General features: G+C 40.5%; 3 protein-coding genes across 3 annotated transcripts; all 3 read right to left on the minus strand.

Moving 5' to 3' along the window:
- Window positions 1-4: 4 nt before the first annotated feature.
- LOC107660913 (protocadherin beta-15-like) lies at window positions 5-1,580 on the minus strand (the record flags this gene model as incomplete). The annotated part of the gene is made up of 1 exon (XM_016450353.1): window positions 5-1,580. A coding segment is annotated over exon 1 (1,473 nt), but the record flags the coding sequence as incomplete, so codon positions are not given.
- A 1,465-nt stretch (window positions 1,581-3,045) lies between these two features.
- LOC107660914 (protocadherin gamma-A10-like) lies at window positions 3,046-5,165 on the minus strand. Its single transcript, XM_016450354.1, has 2 exons — window positions 3,929-5,165; window positions 3,046-3,563 (listed from the first exon to the last, which is right to left on the minus strand). The coding sequence occupies exons 1-2, from the start codon at window positions 5,112-5,114 to the stop codon at window positions 3,046-3,048; spliced, it is 1,704 nt and encodes a 567-aa protein (XP_016305840.1). The 5' UTR covers window positions 5,115-5,165.
- Window positions 5,166-5,235: 70 nt separating this feature from the next.
- LOC107660915 (protocadherin beta-16-like) lies at window positions 5,236-12,312 on the minus strand. Its single transcript, XM_016450356.1, has 4 exons — window positions 9,954-12,312; window positions 7,774-7,778; window positions 6,547-6,652; window positions 5,236-5,256 (listed from the first exon to the last, which is right to left on the minus strand). Exons 1-4 carry the CDS (start codon window positions 12,249-12,251, stop codon window positions 5,236-5,238), a joined length of 2,430 nt encoding a protein of 809 aa, XP_016305842.1. The 5' UTR covers window positions 12,252-12,312.

The raw sequence follows: 12,312 nt of genomic DNA on the forward strand, positions 1-12,312 counted from the left end.
GAGAATAAACTACAGTGCCATTCTGTCTCCAGTCCGGGTCTGTAGCTGATACTGAACAAATAGAGGAGCCCGGTTTGTTATTTTCTTGCACATGAGCTCTGTAACTCTGCTCCTGAAATACAGGTGGATTATCATTCACGTCAGCTACAGTCAGGTGAATATTCTTAGTGGAAGATAAAGGCGGAGAGCCCTCATCAGTAGCAGTAATTGTAATATTATAATCAGAGAGCAGCTCGCGGTCTAATTCACCTGTGGTCACCAAATAATAATATTTCTTGATTGAAGGCACGAGTTTAAACGGGACGTTTTGCTGAATGGAGCAGCGCACCTGTCCGTTATTCTCAGAGTCTCTGTCCTGCACATTAATGACGCCAACCTCTGTACCGGGTAACGCATTCTCAGGAACAGGACTGTTAAGAGATTTAATTATAAGAATTGGAGCATTGTCATTTATGTCAGTAATTTTTATCACGATTTTTGAGTCTGAGGAAAGACCATATCCGTCCTTAGCCTCAACAATAATTTCATACCTTGATTCATCTTCAAAATCTATTCGCCCCTTCACGGCAATTTGTCCAGTTTGATGATCCAATGAAAATGTTTCTTTAGCAGATTCAGATAAATGCCCAAACTCATATGTCACTTCTCCATTTTGTCCCTCGTCAGCATCAGTAGCACTCACTGTTACCACTAAAGTATCTAGAGGAGAATTTTCAGGCAGACTGACTTTATAGACGGCCTGACTAAAGACTGGAGCATTATAATTAGCATCCAGCACAGTGACGTGTATGGCTACAGTACCTGATCTCGGTGGAGTCCCGCCGTCTACCGCAGTGAGAATTAATGTCACCTCTGTCTGCTCCTCACGATCCAACTCTTTATCAAGCACTAACTCGACATAGTTGCTTCCATCTGTTTTTGAATTCACCGCTAAAATAAAATTTACTTTTTTTTCTAATATATATTTTTGTACTGAATTGTGGCCGACATCAGCATCTCGAGCCTCAATGACACGAAAACGAGCACCTTTATCGGCATTTTCACTTATTTCGAGCTTGATTACATCTTTGGGAAATACTGGCGCATTGTCATTAATGTCTTGGATTTGTAAAACAACACGATGCAATTCCAAAGGGTTTTCTAACACAAATTCGAAATTAAGCGTACAGGAAAGCCTCTCCTTACAAAGCACCTCTCTGTCTATCCGATCGGCCACTATCATTTCTCCCGTTCTCAAATTAATGTCGCAGAATCGGTTTTTGTTACCTTCAGCATCAATGCGAGCTTTACGAGATGTAAGTCTGTTCACATCGAGCCCGAGGTCCTTTGCTATATTTCCAATCACAGATCCGCGATTCATCTCCTCCGGAAAAGAATAGCTCACATCTCCATAAGCGGCGTGCGTTATGACTATAATCAGAGAAATGCCCACAATCAGACAATGCGTCGGAAAGAATCTGCGATCCATATTTCCCATGCAGGCTAATACTAAACAAAACCAGAATATTTCCGAGCATTAAACGAAAGCAAAATGAGATAATCTAGAAACCTCGCTGAAGCGGATACAATAGGCCCGTCCAGCAGCCAGAATCGAATAATATTTCACTAAAGCTGATGCGTCTTTACAAGGAATGACGTCATAAACAGGGTGGAGATAAAATAACATCATGTCTCAAAACCTCTGCAGGTAAACAGCGACACTAGGCGTTAAAATGTGAAAACTGCAATTTATGATCTCAACATAAGTGCACAGGAAATCAGTAAAGTGTAATCAGATTTAAGGCTCAAGAAAAAGAGTCCAATAAACGTGACAAACAAATAATAAATAAATAAACATTGAAACCGTAGTTGTCGAAGTGTAGATGTATACAGTGCTCAACAGAAACAGCAGAAAAAGATCAATTTCACAAAAAAAACCCCGTCAAATTCAAACCCACGAACAGAAAAAAAGATGCTACTATTAGATTCTAATCAGACAAAATGTTAAATGCCAGCCACCTAAAAAGCTGAATACATTAATGATTTGCAAAAATAAAGACATTTGAAAGAATGGGTGACAATAAGATATGCAAGCTTACATATCACTGACCAAATAAAAGTCTGGTCATATTTCAACTGAAAAGGAAACTTCACTTTATTGATGAAAAAAAAAACATTCTGCTCTCAGAGAGTTAATATATAAGTCCTGTCATTTTTAACAAAATATGTAAATATAAAAACAATACTCAAAAATCCTGAAAATTGAAAAACACAAGATTCAGTGAATGCCAGAACCTTATGAAAAAAATCATCTGAATTTACAGTGGTGGCCAAAATTATTAGAACACTACTAGTATTAAAAATGGGTTGAAGTCAGTTATTTCTATCTTTTGCTGTAGTGTGTCAGTAGGAAATATCCGTTTACATTTCCAAGCATTAATTTTGTTATTAATTGTAATAATCCAGTGAGATTTTTGTTTGCACAAGGAGTCTGACAACAGCCAGTGCTCCACACAGAGATCTGATCTCATCCTCATCCAGTCTGTCTGAAATGACATGAAGAAACAGAATAAACTGAGGCAGACTAAATCCAGAAGGACTGTGGCAACATCTCCAAGATGCTTCAAGAAATCTACCTGCAAAGCTACCTGAAAAACTACGCGCAAGTGCACCAAGGGCAAAGGCTGCTTTAAGCGCAAAGGATGCTCACACCAAATGTTGATTTAATTTAGTTAATAGAAGCTAATTGATAAAGAAAATCTATTTATGGCATTATTTTTGACAGCATCCTTATTATACAGAATTTGTACACAAGTGCCTACATTTTTAACAGTAATGTAGCTTTGCAGGTAGGTCTCTTTAAGCATCTTGGAGACGTTGCCACAGTTCTTCTGGATTTAGTCTGCCTTAGTTTGTTCTGTTTCTTCGTGTCATTTCAGACAGACTGGATGATGATGAGATCAGATCTCTGTGTGGAGCACTGGCTGTTGTCAGACAAAAATCTCACTGGATTATTACAATTAATGGCTAAATGAAAGTTTGGAAATGTAAACTGATATTTCCTACTCACACACTACAGCAAAAGGTCATGAAGGAGTTTCCTTCCGGAGAGGGGTATAATATCTGAGGTGAGTTGTCATTCTCATCCGTTATGAACACACTCGCGGTCACGTTACTGCTCTGAGGAGGAGACCCGTTGTCTCTGGCTAAAACGAGCACTTTGAAACTTTTCAGCTGTTCGTAATCAAACGACCTCACGGCATGAATGACCCCGGTGTCTCCGTTAATGGATAGGAAGGAGGACACCGGTGCGCCATTGAGATCAGAGGACAACAGAGAATAAACTACAGTGCCATTCTGTCTCCAGTCCGGGTCTGTAGCTGATACTGAACAAATAGAGGAGCCCGGTTTGTTATTTTCTTGCACATGAGCTCTGTAACTCTGCTCCTGAAATACAGGTGGATTATCATTCACGTCAGCTACAGTCAGGTGAATATTCTTAGTGGAAGATAAAGGCGGAGAGCCCTCATCAGTAGCAGTAATTGTAATATTATAATCAGAGAGCAGCTCGCGGTCTAATTCACCTGTGGTCACCAGAGAATAATATTTCTTGACTGAAGGTACGAGTTTAAATGGGACGTTTTGCTGAATGGAGCAGCGCAGGAGGACACCGGTGCGCCATTTACATCAGAGGACAACAGAGAATAAACTACAGTGCCATTCTGTCTCCAGTCCGGGTCTGTAGCTGATACTGAACAAATAGAGGAGCCCGGTTTGTTATTTTCTTGCACATGAGCTCTGTAACTCTGCTCCTGAAATACAGGTGGATTATCATTCACGTCAGCTACAGTCAGGTGAATATTCTTAGTGGAAGATAAAGGCGGAGAGCCCTCATCAGTAGCAGTAATTGTAATATTATAATCAGAGAGCAGCTCGCGGTCTAATTCACCTGTGGTCACCAGAGAATAGTAATTTTTGATTGAAGGTACGAGTTTAAATGGGACGTTTTGCTGAATAGAGCAGCGCACCTGTCCGTTATTATCAGAGTCTCTGTCCTGCACGTTAATGATGCCAACCTCTGTACCGGGTAACGCATTCTCGGGAATAGGACTGTTAAGGGAATTAATCACTATTACAGGGGGGTTATCATTGATATCAGTAACATATAATATTACTGTACAATGACTAGCTAGCCCTTGACCATCTTTAGCTTGAATCGGTAGTTCGACTGAACTCTCCTCCTCAAAATCTACGAGTCCCTTTAGTTTAATCTCTCCTGACACTGTATCAAGGAAAAACAATTGCCGGACAATTTCGGATAAATGACTAAATGCATATGTCACTTCTCCATTTTGTCCCTCGTCAGCATCAGTAGCGCTCACTGTCACCACTACAGTATCTAGAGGAGAATTTTCAGGCAGACTGACTTTATAGACGGCCTGACTAAAGACTGGAGCATTATCATTAGCATCCAGCACAGTGACGTGTATGGCTACAGTACCTGATCTCGGTGGAGTCCCGCCGTCTACCGCAGTGAGAATTAATGTTACCTCTTTCTGCAGCTCACGATCTAACTCTTTATTCAGCACGAGCTCGCCATATTTTCTTCCATTTTCCCTGGTTAGTACATTAAGAATAAAGTGTTCATTATCTTGAAGTGTATATGATTGCACAGAATTCCGAGCAATATCGGCATCATGGGCCTCATCTAATAAGTAGCGAGACCCTTTGTCTGCTGATTCTCGTATTTCGAATTTAACGACACTCTCTGTGAACTGTGGTGAATTATCATTTATGTCTTCAATATTTAGAATGAAGCGATGCAGTTCTAGAGGGCTTTCAAGGACAAGCTCATGGTTTATGACACATGAAGCTTTCTTTCCACAAAGTCCCTCTCTATCGATTCTCTCCGCTACGATCAGTTCTCCAGTATTCAAATTAATGTCACAGTATTGTTTTCTGTTACCTTCAGTATCAATTCGAGCCTTACGAGATGACAGTCTGTTCACATCGAGTCCGAGATCCTTTGCTATATTTCCAATCACAAATCCGCGTTTCATCTCCTCCGGAAAAGAATAGCTCACGTCTCCATAAGCGGTGTGCGCCATCAGCACGAAGAACAAAAGATCAAACATCTCGCAAGCAACGCGGAACCTTTGGAATTCTTCAGATATTAAGCAGAAATTACATCCAACAACAAAACGACAAATGTAAAATTAAATTGAGAAAAATCGAAAGGAGTACACTATTAGACGATCAGTCACTGTCGACGATTTTCTACAACGAGAGGAGCTTGAAGCCCTGTGCATGACATCATAAACGGGGCGGAGAAATGTGTATTGAAGACACATTGTTTTGCAGGTGAACAGCGACACTATGAGTTAAAATAAGAAACTGCAGGACATTCTTATCAGACAGAATTGAATGTTATTACACACAAAGAACGCGTGTTGTATACTTAGCAAATCATTTTATTGTTATGCAACTGTGTAAGCCAGCAGCAACATCCTCTTAAAGGATTAATTCCCCCAATAATGAAAATGTTGTCATTTACTCACCCTCATGTCGTTCCAAACCTGTATAAGTTTCTTTCTTATATTGAACACAAGTGAAGATATTTTAAAGAATTTTGAAGAGCCAAACAGTTGTTGATCCTCATTGACTTGCATAGTAGGGAAATAAATATTACGTTAGTCAATGGGGTCCATCAACTGTTTGATTACCAGCATTCTTAAAAATATCTTCTATCATGTTCTATATAAGAAAGAAAATCATACAGGTTTGGAACGACATGAGTGTGAGTAAATGATGACAAAATTTTTTTTTTTTTGGTTAACTATTCATTTAAGTGCGAGATATAAAGAAGGCCACACTATGCATGTTATTAAAAATTAAATAAACAAACAAATATAGAGGGATAGAGAGCTATACACACAAAATACCGAAAACCAGTAGTAAACAGCAGTGCAGCACCATGTACAGCAACACGGGAAACCTGTCCTACGCCATTTCCAATCAGATTAAAAGTACGTTTAAAAGATTTCTCTCAAGGGAACGTTACTAACATATGAACTTAATTCTCATTCTAAACTAACTGCATAGAAAAATGACAAAGACAAAAGTCAAACTATTTAAATAGCAATATTTTATCACAGACAATTACAAATGTCAGACTCTAGAAGGACACATATACTGATGACAAGTTTTAACGAAAGCATTCGTCAACAGAATGAGACGGATGTCCTTGAAATCTTTAAAAGATCACTAACAAACTACTTTTACAGCTCGACTTCAAAATAAGTCCAAAAGAGTGACAAAAAATAACTACCGCATACATGACCAGATAGTGTAAAAAAAAAAAAAGTCGCTTATACCATCAATATTTTCTAACTCCAAACTGACCCTGTTCATGTGTCTACAATCAAGCATTTGAAAGAGCCACGTGAACCGCTAAGAAAAAAAGAAAAAAACCTTTGCTAAAGAAAGCAGTCAGTTGAAACCGCAAATATTACATTTAAACAAATTAAATCCACCCAATTATTTTTAAGGAAATTATCAAAGGCTTACCTGAAACGAATCGAGCATTTCCGCATCAAACCCTTCAAGATCATCCACAGCGGACTGAGTCTTGTTCAGAGTCAGGTCAGCAGTCAGCGTGCCCTCATTATAAGATCTGACGAACTTGAAGTCAGATCACCTTGGAGACCAGGGAGCGTGCCTGCGCAGTTTTGGGTACCATCTCGGTCATGAAGGAGTTTCCTTCCGGAGAGGGGTATAATATCTGAGGGGAGTTGTCATTCTCATCCGTTATGAAGACACTCACGGTCACGTTACTGCTCAGAGGAGGAGAACCGTTGTCTCTGGCTAACACGAGCACTTTGAAACTTTTCAACTGTTCGTAATCAAACGACCTCACGGCATGAATGACCCCGGTGTCTCCGTTAATGGATAGGAAGGAGGACACCGGTGCGCCATTGAGATCAGAGGACAACAGAGAATAAACTACAGTGCCATTCTGTCTCCAGTCCGGGTCTGTAGCTGATACTGAACAAATAGAGGAGCCCGGTTTGTTATTTTCTTGCACATGAGCTCTGTAACTCTGCTCCTGAAATACAGGTGGATTATCATTCACGTCAGCTACAGTCAGGTGAATATTCTTAGTGGAAGATAAAGGCGGAGAGCCCTCATCAGTAGCAGTAATTGTAATATTATAATCAGAGAGCAGCTCGCGGTCTAATTCACCTGTGGTCACCAGAGAATAGTAATTTTTGATTGAAGGTACGAGTTTAAATGGGACGTTTTGCTGAATAGAGCAGCGCACCTGTCCGTTATTATCAGAGTCTCTGTCCTGCACGTTAATGATGCCAACCTCTGTACCGGGTAACGCATTCTCGGGAATAGGAATGTTCACATATTTAAGTATTACTATAGGGGCGTTATCATTGACATCAATAACATCTATTAATACAGAACAATGATTGGCTAGCCCTTGACCATCTTTGGCTTGAATTGGCAGTTCAATTGAACTCACATCCTCATAATCAATCAGCCCTGCTAGTTTAATCTCTCCAGATAAGGAATTAAGAGAAAATATTTCCAAAAGCCGTTCGGATAAATGGCCAAATTCATAAGTCACTTCTCCATTTTGTCCCTCGTCAGCATCAGTAGCACTCACTGTCACCACTACAGTATCTAGAGGAGAATTTTCAGGCAGACTGACTTTATAGACGGCCTGACTAAAGACTGGAGCATTATCATTAGCATCCAGCACAATGACGTGTATGGCTACAGTACCTGATCTCGGTGGAGTCCCGCCGTCTACCGCAGTGAGAATTAATGTTACCTCTTTCTGCTGCTCACGATCCAATTCTTTATTAAGAATTAGCTCTCCATATGTTCTTCCATTTGTACGCGTAAGTACACTAAGAAGAAAGTGTTCGTTTTCTCGCAACATGTATGACTGCACTGCATTCATACTAATATCTGCATCATGAGCCTCATCTAATAAGTAACGAGAACCTTTAAGTGCCGATTCCTGTATTTCAAATTTGATAACACTTTGCTTAAACTGTGGTGAATTATCGTTTATGTCCTCAATATTGAAAATGACGCGATGCAAACCTAACGGATTTTCTAACACAAGCTCCTGGTTTATGACACATGAAGATTTCTTTTCACAAATCTCTTCTCTGTCGATTCTCTCCGCTACGGTCAGTTCTCCAGTATTTAGATTAATGTCGCAGTATCGTTTTCTGTTACCTTCAGTATCAAAGCGAGCCTTCCCAGTGAGCATTCTTTTTACATCGAGCCCGAGATCCTTTGCTATATTTCCAATCACAGATCCGCGTTTTATCTCCTCCGGAAAAGAATAGCTCACGTCTCCATAAGCGGTGTGCGCAACCAGCACGAAGAACAAAAGACCAAACATCTCAGCAGTCACACAGAACCTTTGTAATGCTTCAGATGTTAAGCAGACATTAAATCCAGAAATATAACAATACACATGTAAAGCAAACATACGCTTAAATCTAAACACAGAAAAATTGAACGAAGTAAGGTATAAGCAGTCAGTCAACGTCGAGGATTCTTTATCACAAAACCAGCTTGAAGTCATGTGAATGACATCACAAGCAGGGTGGAGAGATGTGTACTAAAGACACACATGCTTTTGCAGGTGAACAGCGACACAACGAGTTGAAATAGGAAACTGCATAACATTGATATTTCCTAAAGGATTAAGTGAGAAACAACAAACTGGTGTGTGTGCGTGTGTGTGTGTGTGTGTGTGTGTGTGTGTGTGTGTGTGTGTGTGTATTTATTTTTTTTATTACTTATTTTTTTTATGATTAAATGTAGCTAAAATAAATAGTTTGCAACCACTTACCTTAAAAACATTTAGTATTTTTTTCAGTGTAGTAAATGATGTTTATCTGAAAGTGTAACAATGCAAATAGGTTTTCTGTAAGGGGTATGTTTAGGGTTCGGGGCCAGAAAATATAGTTTGGTCAGCATAAAAGTAACAGAAGCCCATGGAAAGTCCCCACAATTCACAGAAACAAACGTGTGTGTGTGTGTGTGTGTGTGTGTGTACTGGTATATATGGTTTATGAGGACACAAATGTGTATAATGACATGGGTACTACAACGTAAACAAGGTTTATGAGGACACTTCCTGTGTCCCCGTAAAACAAAAGGCTTAAAAACCATACAAAACGGTGTTTTATGACATTCAAAAATAGCCAGTAGTATTTTGTGAGGGGTAGGTTAAGGTGTAGAGCGATAGAAAATAGTTTGTACAGTAAAAAAACGTTATGCCTATGGAGAGTCCCCGTAAACCACAAATGCAAGTGTGTGTGTGAACAAATGACCTTTCCAGTTCGACTAAGATGGCGATTAAAATAATTTGCTGAACAGAATATTACCAACATTACAACTGAATTCCCTTAAAAAGCTTATTTCACATTAAGGAAACATCGAAGAGAGAAACACAAAACTCCTTAAAATACCAACGTTTTAGGACAAGTCCCATTACAAACAGCACAATCTATGTGGACACAACCGGGTATTAGACAAGACGGTAAAATAAGCTTTACAAGAGGCACAGATTTATTTGACCCCTAAGATGCCAAACACAATTAAAATTCACAATATTAGCAATAAACAAATAATGAAACAAGTGAAACAAGCCTCATGACTCCTCATACATACCAGAAAAAGTGCACTTAATGCAGTTTCTTTTCCGATTTCAAACTGTCCTTCAAAATTGTCAACGTGTCAACATAAAACACAGATACGCTTTAAATCAATAAGTTCTAAATAAAATAAATTAAAAAAATATATATTTAAGAAAGACTAATTCCTACCTGAAACGAATCGAGCATTTCCGCATCAAGCCCTTCAAGATCATCCACAGCGGACTGAGTCTTGTTCAGAGTCAGGTCAGCAGACAGCGTGCCCTCATTATAAGATCTGACGAACTTGAAGTCACTAGTGCGCGAGCCCGTGGTCAGGTATGCGTCATAATTGTAAGTGCTGCGGAGAGTTCCCGCGCCCTCCACCTCTGCGTAATTTGGAGGAAGATACGCGCTGGGAATGGCTACAGCTCCATCAAACAACAGTCTGGGCTTTCTCCTGCGACAAAACCTCACGGCCAGGATGATGATGATGAAGGTCAGGAAGAAAGTGGAAACGGACACCAGCGCGATGATCAAATAAAACGTCAGTTTGGAGCTGCTCTCGTCGCGAGACATGTCTTTCAGTTCTGGAACTTCAGCCAAGTTATCTGATATAAGTAAATATAATGCGCACGTGGCTGAGAGAGAGGGCTGTCCGTTATCTCTCACGGACACAATGAGGTTCTGTTTCATGTTGTCAGATTCAGAAATGTCCCGCTGCGTCCTGATCTCTCCGCTGTGGACACCGATAGTGAAAAGTCCCGGATCAGTCGCTTTAATAATGTGATACGAGAGCCACGCGTTCTGGCCAGAATCCGCGTCCACGGCGATCACCTTGGAGACCAGGGAGCGCGCCTGCGCAGCTTTGGGTACCATCTCGGTCATGAAGGAGTTTCCTTCCGGAGAGGGGTATAATATCTGAGGGGAGTTGTCGTTCTCATCCGTTATGAAGACACTCACGGTCACGTTACTGCTCAGAGGAGGAGAACCGTTGTCTCTGGCTAACACGAGCACTTTGAAACTTTTCAGCTGTTCGTAATCAAACGACCTCACGGCATGAATGACCCCGGTGTCTCCGTTAATGGATAGAAAGGAGGACACCGGTGCGCCATTGACATCAGAGGACAACAGAGAATAAACTACAGTGCCATCCTGTCTCCAGTCCGGGTCTGTAGCTGATACTGAACAAATAGAGAAGCCCGGTTTGTTATTTTCTTGCACATGAGCTCTGTAACTCTGCTCCTGAAATACAGGTGGATTATCATTCACGTCAGCTACAGTCAGGTGAATATTCTTAGTGGAAGATAAAGGCGGAGAGCCCTCATCAGTAGCAGTAATTGTAATATTATAATCAGAGAGCAGCTCGCGGTCTAATTCACCTGTGGTCACCAGAGAATAGTAATTTTTGATTGAAGGTACAAGTTTAAACGGGACGTTTTGCTGAATGGAGCAGCGCACCTGTCCGTTATTCTCAGAGTCTCTGTCCTGCACATTAATGATGCCAACCTCTGTACCGGGTAACGCATTCTCAGGAACGGGGCTATTTAAAGACTTAATCACTATAATGGGGGCATTGTCATTAACATCTGTAATTTCTACAATTACTTTAGTGTCTGAAGAAAGACCAAAGCCATCCTTTCCCTCAATAAGCATCTCATATTTTACGTCCTCCTCAAAATCAATGGGGCCTTTAACTTTAATCTCTCCACTGTTCTCATTCAGATTAAATAATTCTTTCGCAGTTTCGGAAATACGACTAAATTCATATGTCACTTCTCCGTTTTGTCCCTCGTCAGCATCAGTAGCGCTCACTGTCACCACTAAAGTATCTAGAGGAGAATTTTCAGGCAGACTGACTTTATAGACGGCCTGACTAAAGACTGGAGCATTATCATTAGCATCCAGCACAGTGACGTGTATGGCTACAGTACCTGATCTCGGTGGAGTCCCGCCGTCTACCGCAGTGAGAATTAATGTCAGTTGTTTTTGTTGCTCACGGTCCAACTCTCTCTCTAACACTAACTCAATATTTTTGCCACCATCCGCCTTTGTACTTACAGATAAAAGAAAATGGTCATTCTTTTCAATGGAATAGCTTTGTACTCCATTCTTTCCTATGTCTGCATCATGAGCCTCATTCACGCGGAACCGAGCGCCTTTCACAGCATTCTCACTTATCTCAAGCTTTATTACATCTTTAGGAAATGCTGGTGTGTTGTCATTAATATCTTGTATTTGTATTGTCACACGATGCATCGCCAATGGGTGTTCTAGAACCAATTCGAAATTGAGAGCACAGACAATTCTTTCATTGCATAGTCCCTCTCTGTCGATTCTCTCCGCTACGACCAGTTCTCCAGTATTCATATTAATGTTACAGTATCGTTTTCTGTTACCTTCAGTATCAATCCGAGCTTTTCGAGATGACAGTCTGTTCACATCGAGCCCGAGATCCTTTGCTATATTTCCAATCACAGATCCGGGTTTCATCTCCTCCGGAAAAGAATAGCTCACGTCTCCATAAGCGGTGTGCGCCATCATCACGAAGAACAAAAGGCCAAACATCTCACCAGCAACACTGATGCCTCTAAAATCCATATCGGGGAGAAAAAAAAAAAAGACAACGAAAAATACTTGTTATACAATCAACATGTAAACG

Source organism: Sinocyclocheilus anshuiensis, unplaced genomic scaffold (assembly GCF_001515605.1).
Source record: "Sinocyclocheilus anshuiensis isolate Anshui unplaced genomic scaffold, SAMN03320099.WGS_v1.1 scaffold1647, whole genome shotgun sequence".
NCBI lineage: Eukaryota > Metazoa > Chordata > Actinopteri > Cypriniformes > Cyprinidae > Sinocyclocheilus > Sinocyclocheilus anshuiensis.

What these genes read in the sequence shown, in the direction of transcription:
- LOC107660914 (XM_016450354.1), bottom strand. Translation starts at nt 5,114, where the DNA reads ATGTTTGATCTTTTGTTCTTCGTGCTGATGGCGCACACCGCTTATGGA. An exon ending in CTATTCTCTGGTGACCACAG is followed by an intron (nt 3,564 to 3,928) that starts GTGAATTAGACC and finishes TGGTGACCACAG; the next exon opens with GTGAATTAGACCGCGAGCTG.
- LOC107660915 (XM_016450356.1), bottom strand. Translation starts at nt 12,251, where the DNA reads ATGGATTTTAGAGGCATCAGTGTTGCTGGTGAGATGTTTGGCCTTTTG. An exon ending in AAATGCTCGATTCGTTTCAG is followed by an intron (nt 5,257 to 6,546) that starts GTAAGCCTTTGA and finishes CTCTCGTTGTAG; the next exon opens with AAAATCGTCGACAGTGACTG.